General features: G+C 38.9%; 1 protein-coding gene across 6 annotated transcripts in view; it reads right to left on the bottom strand.

Moving 5' to 3' along the window:
* Nucleotides 1-14,045, bottom strand: part of sptb (spectrin, beta, erythrocytic) — a 90,881-nt gene that overhangs the window by 50,791 nt on the left and 26,045 nt on the right. The window contains exon 1 of one of the 6 annotated variants that reach the window (XM_066694829.1): nt 5,671-6,242. The exons of the other annotated variants lie outside the window; for them this stretch is intronic. Coding sequence (XP_066550926.1) covers nt 5,671-5,755 — 85 coding nt within the window. The 5' untranslated portion in view covers nt 5,756-6,242. Of the gene's footprint in view, nt 1-5,670; nt 6,243-14,045 lie in introns of those variants that run through there. 6 annotated transcript variants of the gene reach the window in all.

Raw genomic sequence — 14,045 nt, forward strand, 5'->3', positions numbered from 1 at the left:
CCAGATGGTATATTTCCAACAGTACTTAAAGAAATTAGGGAAATTATTTATAGGCCACTAACTAAAATATTCCAAATTTAGTACAGGAGATGTGCCAAATGACTGGAAGACAGCAAATGTCATACCAATCCACAAGAAAGGGGACAAAACTGAGCCAGGAAATTACAGACCAATCAGTCTCACCTGTATTACTTGTAAAATGTTGGCTAAAATGATTAGACATTAGACACCTGGTAGATGAAATTCAATGTGGACAAGTGCAAGGTATTATATGCAAGTAAGAAAAATGTCCACTATAATTACACTATGGGAGGAATAGAACTAGATGAAGTAACGCATGAGAAAGACCTAGTAGTCTATGTGGACTCCTCACTTTCTTCAGCCAAACAATGTGGGAAGCAATAAGAAAGGCAAACAGAATATTAGGGTATATGGTCAAAAGCGTAGAATTTAAAACAAGGGCAGTAATGTTCAGACTGTACAATGTACTAGTTAGACCTCATCTGGAATACTGTGTACAGTTCTGAACTCCACACAAATCATGAAAGGCATCGACAACATCAAACCAGAGGAGCTTTTCGAGATCAGCAGGGACACACGGACCCAGTGACACAAATGAAAAGTGGGTTTGAGGCATTCAAGATGGAATACAGGAGACATTTATTCACACAGATCTCACAATCTGGAACAAACTCCCCAGCGATGTGGCTGAAGCTGAAAATTTGGGAACATTTAAAAATAGACTGGATAGGATCCTTGGATCACTTAGTTAGGACACCAAACGAGCACGATGGGTTGAATGGCCTCCTCTCGTCTGTAAACTTTCTTATGTTCTTATGGATAAAAAGCTATTTACATTCTTTACATTGTGTACTATGTACAGATCATAACAGGCTAGTTCTGTTGCTACAGATTTATTCAACATTTGCATAATAAACCGTATCAAATTACACATAAAAGAGGACTGTATTAGCAAACAATGTAAAAGGCATGCATGTGTTCATTACAGAAAGATATTAATATCACAGCTATATAGCTGTATATCAAAACAGTACCATCAGCTGGGTTGAAAAGGAAAGTAAATACTATATTGACAATCGTTTCTTCATTTGCATTTTTTGTTTCAGGCATTTTCTCCTGCCAGTAAAATCATTTATACCCTGTCACATGTAGCCCTTACATCTATTTCAAAGCAGAAAGCAAAAAAAAACTGTGTGTGAAGGGCACCCTTCCTGTTTCTCCATTCTAGAGAAAGGTAATTGAAAGCTTGTTTCCAGTTTTTAGTAGTCTGTAACGTTAGAAGTATCAGTGCTGCCATTTGCAATATTCATCCTCTGGATTTCAGCAACTGTTTCCTTCTCTTTCACAACTACATGACTTATTAATACTGAAGGATTTTGTCTGTAGAGAAGATGTTCTTATATAAACTTGGCATCTCTGTCAAGTCAGCTCTTCTTAGAATGGTTTAAGACTTGGTAAGTTCCCCCATAGCTTGTTCTATTATGCAAGTCAGCTGACAGACAAAGACAAACTTGAAACACCACAATGTAACACCTTTGGACAATTTTAAAAGCTGCTTAGAGGTAATGATAGCACATTGTAAGTCATATTGTGCAGTTTCTGATGCACTACTGCAGTGGAATCTTGTATTGTAGTACTATTAAGTCCAAGTAAAAGTGTTAGCTCTGTAGAGGATACTGCAGTGTAATATCACAGTTATCCCCAGTGTTTTCTCCACATTCTTTAAGATTATCAGAGTCAATGAAATAATACTTTAATTACAGCTGTAACCAGGGGCGGACTGGATCCAAAAAACAGCCCTGGACTTTCACCCACACTGACGAGATGGGGGTATGCTCCTAGCAAAGTGCAGTCCCAAAGGGGGGGGGGTTCTGGCGAAATGTGGTTCGGGAGGGTGGGGGTTGTTTTCCGGCGATGTAACAAAGTCTTATTCACTTATGAAAATGTCTGTGTTACAAATAACACAGGAATGAACAAGATGGATTTTTTATTTTTCTCATTATTCATTTATTACAGACATATAAACTACAACTTTTATATATATATATATATATATATATATATATATATATATATATATATATATATATATATACACACACAAAAGCCACAGAATGATTAACTGTACTAAGTTAATAGATTAGATTGCCAGTACTGGTAAACTGTTACTTGCTTACTAAAACCAAAGAATGATTAACTGTACTAACTTAATAGATTAGATTGCCAGTACTGGTAAACTGTTACTTGCTTACTAAAAAGTGGGTTAAATACTGTACGATAGGACACACTGACAGTAAGAGATTTGAATTCCAGTCATCATCACTGTCTTGAACACAATATTAGGTCTTATATGAACTGGAGAGAATGTAAAACAGCATGTAAAGTAGTGTCTATATAACAAGATTAACAATAGAATGATGCTATGGAATGTTAGATGGGTACAACTGCAGTGGACTTTACCTTAATAATTTAAAGTAAATTCCACTGATCCATTCAATTAATTCAAAAGTATTTGGGTCCTTGAAAAGCGCTATATAAATTCCATGAATTATTATTATTAAATTAGTTTGACAGTGCTAAGTTTCTTACTTTCCTAAGACTTAAAAGTCTTTCTTGAAAAGCAAAGTAATAATAAAGTTTGCGTTTTACAGTAAGGGAAGTTTTCACAACATAATAATGAATATGAACATGCAAGGTACTAAATCATAATGTACATTTCATTGTACATTCTCATTACACTGAGAATATCTGTACAAACTCTGTCAATCAATCAATCTATCAATTTGTATTTGATAAATCTAATGCTTTATTAAGTTTTTTTGAAGTCCTACATATCTTTTTTCATGTAATGTACCGATATTTGTATAATTATAAGGATTATTATCCTGCAGAATGCTTTTTTTTTTTTTTTCAATGAGTGTAGTAGTCAATAACACAATGTCCTTAGGTCTTCAGGCTCTGTTAGGTCCTTGTAATGCACAAAAGCAAACCCAAATGTGTAGTTTGGTTTATCTCAATTATGTTTTACATCACTTAGAAAACAGAATAACCAAGCTTCAACCGCCAAAATATGTGAGGTTCAGATTGGAAGGAAAGATACAATTCTGGCACAAATCTAACAGTACCATTTAAATCTTGAAATCTGTTACATACCCCACATTTTAAGACCAGACAATGATTGATTCAGATGTTGGCTTCCTCCTCTGTCCATAACAATACTCTATTGTGATTCATATTGGGAAATGTTCCATGTTTCAGAGTCCTGCACCTGGGAATGGGCCATTCTCTGGTAAACCACTTCAATCGCACAGTAAAAATGAGTACACCCTGGTCAATGCTTATTCAGCAATCTGGAGGAGCACGGACTGACTGAAAAAAAGTTATTCTAAGGAAATTTTTAAGTTTTGGACTGAAGCACAGCACTCTGTACTAAACGTAATTATACAGACAACAGCACCATGGCCAAAACCTACATCACTGTGTAAGTTTACTTACATAAAAATATAATAAAATAAAATACTCCCTGTACGATGTGACTTCATGAAATTAGTGACCCATTCCTCCAGAAATCAAGATGAAAATTCTTAATTGTTCCATATTACAAAGCTTTTCAGCAAAAATAAAGTATAGTGGCGTAGCTCCACAGTGACCAAGCATAGCAGATTTTTGTAAAAATTACCCAACACTCTGTACCACAGCTGTTAGATGTCTATTAATCAATTCTGCTGTTTCTGATGTCTCAGATAGGAACTCTGGTAAAGAAAAAACAAACAAACAACAGGACAACAGCAGCACTTAACTGACTGAACCTCTTGGACCAAACTAACTCTTTGGAGTATTGTAAGGATTTTGTAACTGTATGCATAAAGCTGGCATGGAAAACTCTCAAACACTTAGCACTTGCTACTGTTCTTTCATCTGGTATTTAAATTCTGTCCATGATATCATTAAGTATAAGTGACAGAGCTACTAGAAGAGAGATAACTGCAGACCACAATGTTGCCCCACCATAGTTTATAGTAGGAATCCAACCACTTCTCTCCTGTCTGTTTTTACACCTGCATTTTCCCATCACAAACAGTAAAGATAATTTTAGTCTCATCCGGCTATGGAAGATCAGGAAGAAGAGTTTCTTATCAAACATGCATCATCAAACAAATAAAATGAAAACAGACCGCTTGAGACCAAGTCAAAAAAAGTAATATCCATATGAAAGCAAATTAAGAAACGAATATGTAAGTCATGATATTAATCTTTTTGAAGTTTAAGTTAATGTTTTGTTGAGGCAGAGGTTAACAACTGTCCTGCTGCCATTATTCTGTGCTCTTTTGCATATTTGAACAAGCATCAATGTGCTTCTTAACAGGTGTGCTGGAAGAAAGATTTGGAGTCAGCAGTTCTAATCAGAATTTATTACGTGCATGGGAAAAATAGCAAGACACAAAATCCAAAAGTATTAAGCAAGTGATAGTACTATTTTCAAGGAAGTACAAAGCTTATATTTCTGAGACATACCCTCAAGGGGCTTGACATTTTATACAAACAGTGTCTGATTGGTCATTTCTAATAACTATAGCAGTGATTTCATTGGCATTCTAAACTAAGCCTTCACATCTCATCAATATTATTACCATTATTACTCATGAATAAATTGCCAGCTACAATGGAAGGTAATTTGTCGATAGAAAAGATAGGTTAGAAACAATTCAACTATGACTAAGAAGCAATTAAGGAATGTAAGTTGCTAATAAACTAGAAGGGAGTAACTGAAAAGTTCCCTTAGTTCCCTTTGAAAGAATGCAGGCAATTAATAGTTACTCTTAGAAAACTCCAGGATCAGAGCACAAAAAGCACAGAAGCACAAAAGGATATATATTTTTCCTCCACACAGGTAACTGTGGTTGACTATGCATTTGCATGGCTTAGATCTGCCTAGTCAGATCACTGCAAAAAAACCAGTTCCTGGGGACTGGGACAACCAAACATATTCATACACAAGCTCCCCAACTAAGAACACACACATACACACACACACACACACACACACACACACACACACACACACAAAAAACTGCTTTCTAATATATGAGTTTATTAATTTGAAGAATGAAAAATGTCCCCCCTCGGTCAATCATCAACACCCCCCCACCCCTGGTCGACAGATCACCAGCAGTGACCTTTTCTGGACTTTTGCCCCTGCCCGCCTGGAACTCTGTGCCTGCCTCTCAGTATTTAAGGCTTCACTGAATTATTCTCAGATAATTCTCAGACAAATCCCTGCCTCCTCTTTGCTTATATTCCTGGTCACCATTTAACTGAAGACACTGTTCTCTATAGGGACAGGTGGGGGAGGTATTAACGTACTTTCTTGATTCCATTTCTTTCCAAGTTTATTCAGATTTAGAAAAGAGAAAATAAATCAATAAAATTAATAAAACGTGACTAGAACACAAGCCTACTTCTTTGCAGCAAAGTAGGGTACTACCTTTTATAGCAATTCCACTATAAAATATTTAAGCACTAACTCAACGAACAATTGGGGCACTGCTGCTTCAGAATGCTGTGCTCTGGTGTCAGCTAAAATAATTTACACACACGAAAAAGAAGAAGAAGAGGAAAAAACTGCATACATAACAGTTCTGGTTATACCTTGCAACTGCCTGAATCGTCCGTCTAAGAGAGAGTTGACAGATATGTTTGAAGTGCTGTAACTCAGCCAGCGGGCTCGTCTCATGCTTGCCGTGAGGAGGGGACTGTGCCGTCCTGGGCAGCAGCAGAAGCAGGAGTTGGGGGGATCCACAGGACGGTGGGAGTCCCGGGCTCCAGGTAGGATTCCAATGAGAGGACCTGGACAGGCAGCTGCTCCACTCCACTTCACAAGCACTGCACTTTGCTAAGGAGGAGGGGTCTGGGAGCTGTTTTTTCTTGTAGTTTTTTTGTTTTGTTTTTTGCTTTGAGGTTGATCTTTAATTCTGTTCGCTTGGCAAAGTGAGGGCTGACATAAGCAGTGAATATACTTCATCCTGCACTGTGCTTTTAAAAAAAATATTCCCTCAGTGTGTATTTGATCTGCCTGCTATCAACCGCCTCTCGGTACAACCAGTATGGATGCTTACAGATGTGTGATTTGCCTGGGATCCCTCATTCTGGTCATGAGCAGTGATGTCATGGTGATTTTGGCAATTCCATTCACATGCAGGCAGAGGCAGTGGTGTGCTTGGAATTGGGAAACATGATATTGTGTGTCAGGGCCCACTTCCTGTTTGACAACCAATTCCCTTAATGCATTAGCAAAACATCAGCTTACTGAAAATTGCATAAAAGGAAATTATGTTCTCTTTCATGTATATTGTAAGGAATAGATGCCATGCATAGCAAAATAAAAATGATTCAGTTACAACCTATTCCAATAAAAAAAAAGCACAACAGTATTACACTTAAGTCTTGATTTGAGATCACAAGAACCTTACTCAGTATTATTTATTTATATTGTGGGGGTTGACTGAAGACCTTTGAAATTCCTGCCTGGGTCTCGTGTCTGCCTGCTCCTTATTCTGATCACAGGCTGCACCTTTCTTTGTCATCCAGTCACTTATCTACACAGCAAAACAATACCATGAAGATTTGTAGCAGAATGCTGTCATTGGACTTCAGTTTTTCTTTATCGTAGTTTAGTGGCAAATAGAATATAGAATTTAAAGCCATAACAGTTATGCTCCACTGAACGTGTCAAAATAAAAATAATAACATAATTATGTTATCAATGCATAAGTCTAGACTCAGTGTGTCATATTGCCTGAATCATTGCACTGAAAGGAACAATCTAAGCAAATACCTTACTCCCATTAATATACATATTAAGAGGGCCCGGGGGAAAATGTATACACACAAATACATGCCAATTAAAATATAAACCACCAGCTGCCAAATTGTGTGCTATTTATTATTTACAGAAACATGCAGATTACTCATTAAGATTCATTTTCCTGTTCTATCAAATTAAATCAAACAAATCCACTGTGATCTAAACTGATTTGCATGTATATGATTTGGTATCCCTTGATCCCTAACTGTGTGAGGCATTCTCTGGTGTGAACAAAATGTTTTTTATGGCCCCCCCCTCCGCATTCTGAGATGGGGCGGTGGGGGGATACTTGGTCTGAGTAGAATATTGACATATTCTGGAACCAGACAGTCTACTGATCAAAACAAGACCATCCACGTTTTGGTAGAAGCAACACACACCCGTAGAGAGAGCTCAAAATGTCAAGATGGAAAACTCTGTTTACAGTGTACTAATACACAATGATTTTACATAATTGTTCCTGAACTTCTCTGTGTTTGATAGAACATCAAACAACAAAACAAGCCCATTTGCATAGAAATCCGATCGAAACTGAGTGATATGTGACCCTCTGAATGAGACCCCCCCAGAGCAGACTGTGCGTTTACCCCCAGGGCTCTGAATGACGGCGGGTGACATAGAAACTGTAAATTGTATGTGTTTAAGAATGAAACGCACTGGTAGCCAAGAGAATAAGCTTTCAAATGATTGCGCATTGTAGGAATACAGTGTAACTTCTATGCATAGGAGCTGCATAGTAACATTGTCAAATAATGCTTAAGAGGGTGTAGTAACACAGTATATAACTCTGAAATGTACATTATTTTTCAGTTTTTGGTAACCTAAACTTTTTTTTAACCTCTGGCAGTTTACTGCTTACCTTTGCACCATGTCAGGTTATTCACTGGGCTTGAACTGCTTAAATTTCAAAAATTGGGTGTTCTAAAACTTTTGGCCAGTAGTGTAGATTCACAAACAGTACAATAAAACGACATAACTGAATGTAGAATCAGAGATAATTCCTTTGTTATAGAAAGAACAAATAATGTATACAGACACAAAAATAATAGTAGGCCCCAGTCAATGTGGACATGACTGCTGGATATGACCACCAAATAGACCTTGAATGTGGATGGGGACTTGCCATCATCCAACAGCTCCTGCAAAAAATGTTAAATCTTTGCCATTATGTTCTCTGTCCAGATATCATGTGTGGGAGCACTGCCATCGGTATGAGTACCGAGACCTTGGTTCCCAATCCTGGTTCTGGGGACCTAATGTCCTGCTAGTTTTTGTTGCTTAATTGAAAATTTGGCCTAATTAGAGTTTATTAATCATTTTAAATCATTGGAGATGTCAGGTTAAATATAAAAGTATACAAGGCACCCAAATTCACAAACATTTTGTAATTTAAACAATTAAAAAACAATTAAAGCTAATTATTAATTCAATTTAGGTATCAGTTAATTAATTCAGGGTGCAGTTGGATCAAAAATCTGCAGGACATTGGGTCCACAGGACCAGGATTGGGAAACACTGTCATAGAGGGAGCTCTCATACTCTTAAATTGTAGCCACAACAGGGGACAGCCCTATGGCTGACAGCTGCTCTCACTCAGGGGCCAGACCCACTGTTTGAACATTGCTGGATTCAGATGCCAGAGCTCACTGAAAGCTTGAGACAAGGAACCTGCCATGGATCTCCACAGAGCAACAGGACAAGTACAGAGAACCATGTCAGAGTAGCAACCGGTAGCACAGTTGCCCTCTTCTTCTGGACCTTCTACAGCACAGCAACAGAAATGGTCTGCTGCCGTGTTACATAAGAACATAAAAAAGTTTACAAACGAGAGGAGGCCATTCGACCCATCGTGCTCGTTTGATGTCCATTAATATCTAAGTGATCCCATGATCCTATCCAGTCTATTTTTAAATGTTCCCAAACTTTCAGCTTCTACCACATCGGTGGGTAGTTTATTCCAGATTGTGACTACTCTCTGTGTAAAGAAGTGTCTCCTGTTTTCCGTTTTGAATGCCTTGAAGCCCAATTTCCATTTGTTCCAGCTCCTCTGGTTTGATGTGCTCGATGCCTTTCATGATTTTGAAGACTAGGATCAAGTCCCCACGTAGTCTCCTCTGTTCCAGGGTGAAAAGGTTCAGTTCCCTCAGTCTCTCCGAGTAGGACTTTTCCTTTAGACCTGGAATGAGTCTGGTTGCTCTAATCTGAACTGCCTCTAGAGCAGCAATATACTTCTTGAAGTGTGATGCCCAGAACTGTACACAGTATTCCAGATGAGGTCTAACTAGAGCATTGTACAGTCTTAATATTACTTCACTTGTTTTAAATTCTACACTTTTGACAATATACCCTAGCATTCTGTTTGCCTTTTATATTGCTTCCCCACATTGCTTGGATGGAGAAAGTGAGGAGTCCACATAGACTCCTAGATCTTTCTCATGTGTTACTTCATCTAGATCTGTACCTCCCATAGTGTAATTATAGTGGACATTTTTGTTACCTGCATGTATTACCTTGCACTTGTCCACATTGAATTTCATTTGCCAGGTGTCAGCCCACAACTGAATATTAAGTCCCTTTGAAAAGCCTGTGCTGCCAAGATTGTATCTGCTGAGCCACCTATTTTAGTATCACAAGTTTGACAAGTTTGCTAACTATCCCAGAGTCCAGATCATTAATATAGATTAGAAAAAGCAAAGGCCCTAGTACTGATCCCTGTGGAACTCCACTAACAACCTCACTCCAGTTAGAACCAACTCCTCTAATCGACACACCCTCTGTTTCCTATACATCAACAAGTTCATAATCCATCTACTTACATTACCCTGAATGCCTACAGCTTCCAATTTGAGGATCAGTCTTTGGTGTGGAACCTTATCAAAAGCTTTTTGGAAATCTAAGTATATCATATCATATGCTTTCACCTGATCTACAGCTGCAGTTGCATGTTCAAAAAATTCTAATAAATTAGTAAGACATGATCTGCCTTGTCTAAACACGTCGACTATCTCCAAGAATAAGGTTTTCATTAAGATGCTCCTCTATATTCTGTCGAATCATTTTTTCCAACATTTAACAAGGGATGCAGGTGAGACTGATTGGTCTGTAATTTTCTGGCTCAGTTCTGTCCCCTTTCTTGAGGATTGTTATGACATTTGCTCTCTTCCAGTCAGTTGGCACATCCCCTGTTCTAAGTGTCATTAAGAATAATTGAGTTAGTGGCCTATAAATAATTTCCCAAATTTCTTTAAGTACTGTTGGAAATATCCCATCTGGCCCAGGTGATTTGTTTGTTTTTAATTCTGCTAGTCCCTTTAGTACCTCCTCCTCATTTATCCTGATCTCTCTTAGGGTTGATTATCAACCTGTTGCATGTCATCTGTTTTTTCTTTTGTAAAAACCTCTGTGAAATATTCATTTAGAACATTTGCCACATCTTGTTAGTTTTCCAATAGACCTCCATTTTTGCCCTTTATCTGTTTCACTTCCTCCTTTATTATCCTCTTGCTGTTGTAATATTGAAAAAAGCTCTTTGCATTGGTTTTAGCCCCAAGAGCTATGTTTCTTTCTATTTCCCTCTTTGCTTTCCTTATCCCGTTCTTAAGATCTCTTTGCAGCTCAACATATTCTATGTATTCGTCACCATCCCTTTTGTATGCGCTATACAACATTTTCTTACTCTTCATATTTTTTTGCATACCTCTATTAAACCAATTTGGCCAGTGTTTTTTGGTCCTCAATTTGCTAAGTTTTGGTACAAATTGCTCCTGAGCCTCAAGTAGTATATTCTTAAAATATACCCATCCATTTTCAACTGACTCTGTATCCAATGTGCTCCAGTCTACCTCTTCTAAGTGCCGCCTCATACCTTCAAGGTTTGCTTTTCTAAAATTGTAGATCATTGTTTTAGACTTGGACCTTGTTTTTTGAAAGAATGCCTCAAAGCTAACCATATTGTGATCACAATTTGCCATTGGTTCTCTAACTACTGTACCCCAGACTCTATCTTGGTAATTTGAAAAGATCAAGCCAATGCATGCACTCTCCCTGGTTGGTTCCCTGACAAATTGAGTTAAAAAGCAGTCATTGTGCAGTCCTGATTACACTGTACAATGCAGCATCTTTCTGAATATCTGAGTTTGGTGGCCTGTAACACACTCCTACCGCTAATCCTCCAGATCTCTTGTTCAAAAGTTTCACCCACAAAGATTCTGTTCCGTTACTGGGATCTAATACAAGTTATTCTGCCTCAATGTCATGTTTCACATATAATGCTACCCCACCTCCTCTTCGATTTTGCCTGTCTCTCCTAAACTATGTGTATCCTTCCAACTTGTATTCATCCCCATCATTTTCTGTAAGCCATGTTTCTGTCACTCCTACAACATCATAGTCACATGCTAGCACTGTGGCTTCCAAGTCTAACATCTTGTTCCTTATACTCCTGACATTGAGGTACAAACATTTCAGGACTTTCCTACTAGCAGTTTTCCTTGGTTTTCTTTCCTTAGAGGAACATCTCCCATTGTCAGAGCTCCCTGCCCCCCTGGTTCCTAGTTTAAATGATTCTCAATTTCACTGCACACAGGCTCTCCCAATGCATTAGCCCCCCTTCTGTTTAGATGTAGACCGTCCGGTTTGTACAGGTCCCATCTATCCCAGAAGAAAGACCAATGCTCCATAAACCTAAACCCCTCTTCCCTACACCAAGCTTTCAACCACGCGTTAAACTTTCTAATCTCTGCCGGTCTCCCTGGCCTGGCACGTGGTACCGGAAGTATTTCAGAGAAAACTACCATGGAGGTTCTGCTCTTTAGTTTTGTTCCTAACTCTTTAAATTTGTCTTGCAGAACCTCTGTTCTACCTTTTCCTATGTCATTGGTTCCAATGTGGACCATGACCAGTGGATTCCCCCCGGCTTTGGCCAGTAGCCTGTCTACTAGTTTAGGGAGATCTGCAACCTGAGCACCAGGCAGGCAAGATACCATGCGGGTCTCCTTGTCATTAGAACACACTGTGTGATCTACACCTCTAAGAATTGAGTCTCCTACTATAACTATCTCCTTCTTCTGGGGGGGAGTGGGCACCATGGTGCTCTGGTGCTCAACTGCCCCCCCATCACCCTCTGAGCTGTCACTGTCCAGCAGTTGGAACCTGTTGGGCAATTCAAGCTCAACCTAAAGAGGGAGAAACAGAGTTGAATCACAGCAACTCTTTCTGGTGACAGGGACCAGAGGAACAGAAACGTATGCATCGCCATGAGCTTTCTTGATTGACTGTAAATAATTGTGGAGACATAAACCTCTTGCAGCTACAGAGGGGCCAGAGTACCATACTTGAAGGCTGCTGGCGCTGACTGCTGGCACAGAGGTCTTGGGGGCCGTTAAATAGTCCACCTGTAATTAATTATTCAAAGGGACTTAGATAATATTCAGTTGTGGGCTGACACTTGGCAGATGAAATTCAATGTGGACAAGTGCAAGGTATTACATGCAGTCACTGAATGGTTTGATGAGTATGAACATGATGTGAATCATATGCTATGGCCTTCGCAGTCACCAGATCTCAACCCAATTGAACACCTATGGGAGATTCTGGACCGTCATGTTAGACAGCGCTCTCCACCACCATCATCAAGGCCATCGCCAGGCTGCCAGGCTATCGCTGGGCAACACACACACACATACCTACAGGGCAATTTATCATTGCTAATTAACCTAACCCGCATGTCTTTGGACGGTGGGAGGAAACCAGAGTGCCCAGAGGAAACCCACACGGACACAGGTAGAACATGTAAACTCCACACAGACAGGCACCCCGAGCTAGGTGTCCAGATGTGCTGTTTAAAAGGCATACACCAATCAGCTATAACATTATGACTACTGACAGGTCAAGTGACAGGTCGTAGCTGCAGACCAGTCATGGTGCCCATGCTGATATGGGCCTACAATGGGCACATGAGCATCAGAACTGGACCACGGAGCAATGGAAGAAGGTGGCCTGGTCTAATTAATCAAATTCCCCAGATCTCAATCCAATTGAGCATCTGTGGGATGTGCTGGCCAAACAAGTCCAATCCATGGATGTCCCACCTCGCCAATTATTCTTAAATATCCTTTGCAGTGATGGGAATTACAGTTCTTTTGATTCAGTTCAGTATAAAGATCCAGTTCTTTTGACTCTTCGATTCATTCAGTACTTCTAGTTGGCTGAATTCAAGTTAGCTCCATAAATGCAGCAACACCAGCTAACTGTGTGTTGTATTTACTAAGTAAAGGTGTTAAAACTGGTGTTTGATGATGCTACGTGACTATGGTTGCATGTCTTACTCTGATATTTCACCTTCGCCTAATGTTTATGTTACCAGTACACCAACTCTTCAAGAACTGACTCAAATGAGTGTATGCGTTAGCCCCTATCAGCCTATCAAATGTGCAAGTGCGGGCCTCAAATGAATGAATCAAATAGCAGATATGTGACTTATTATTTTATTTCTACTTCTTTTCAGGCATAAGCAGGATCCCAGGATCTGTGAGGTAATAAGTCACAATTTGACATCATACAAAAACCTTATATAACCTTATAATTTCTCCTCAACACCAGTGCAATCTAATGAAAACAAGGAATGATCACTGGCCTGAGTGTACATCTCTGGCATAAATTCAGAAATCAATGTTTAGTGGTCTCTTAATTTTTTCCAGAGCTGTATAGTTAGCTTCAGGTTTATGAAAATGTATCAGCATAATATCAAATTCCTCTGCATACTTATCAGAATCTCAGAATGTGATTCAGCTGTTTTTCATAAGTTCGTATTCTGGTGGGTGATGTTATCAATTTAAACATTCACTTCTCATTTCAGAAAGAAAGTGGTTATAATATCCTTGTTAAAATGTCCTTCAACTAGTAAAAAGAATATTAAAAAGTCAGACTGCATATTTTCCAAAATGGTGATCTAATTAGAATGGTTGGGTCTGTGCTTGAGGTCACTTGGTCACGGTCTATGACACTTTCATTACATTCAGCACTTTCCTACACATTCTTCAGTGCTCCTAGAATTATGCAGCAATTATTTTGGTAATAATGAATCCTCAGCTTCACACTTCTTTAAAATCGTCAGTATATAGCTCCTGTTTATTTCTCCAGGTCCTCTTTACAAGATATG

Source organism: Amia ocellicauda, chromosome 21 (assembly GCF_036373705.1).
Source record: "Amia ocellicauda isolate fAmiCal2 chromosome 21, fAmiCal2.hap1, whole genome shotgun sequence".
Lineage (NCBI taxonomy): Eukaryota > Metazoa > Chordata > Actinopteri > Amiiformes > Amiidae > Amia > Amia ocellicauda.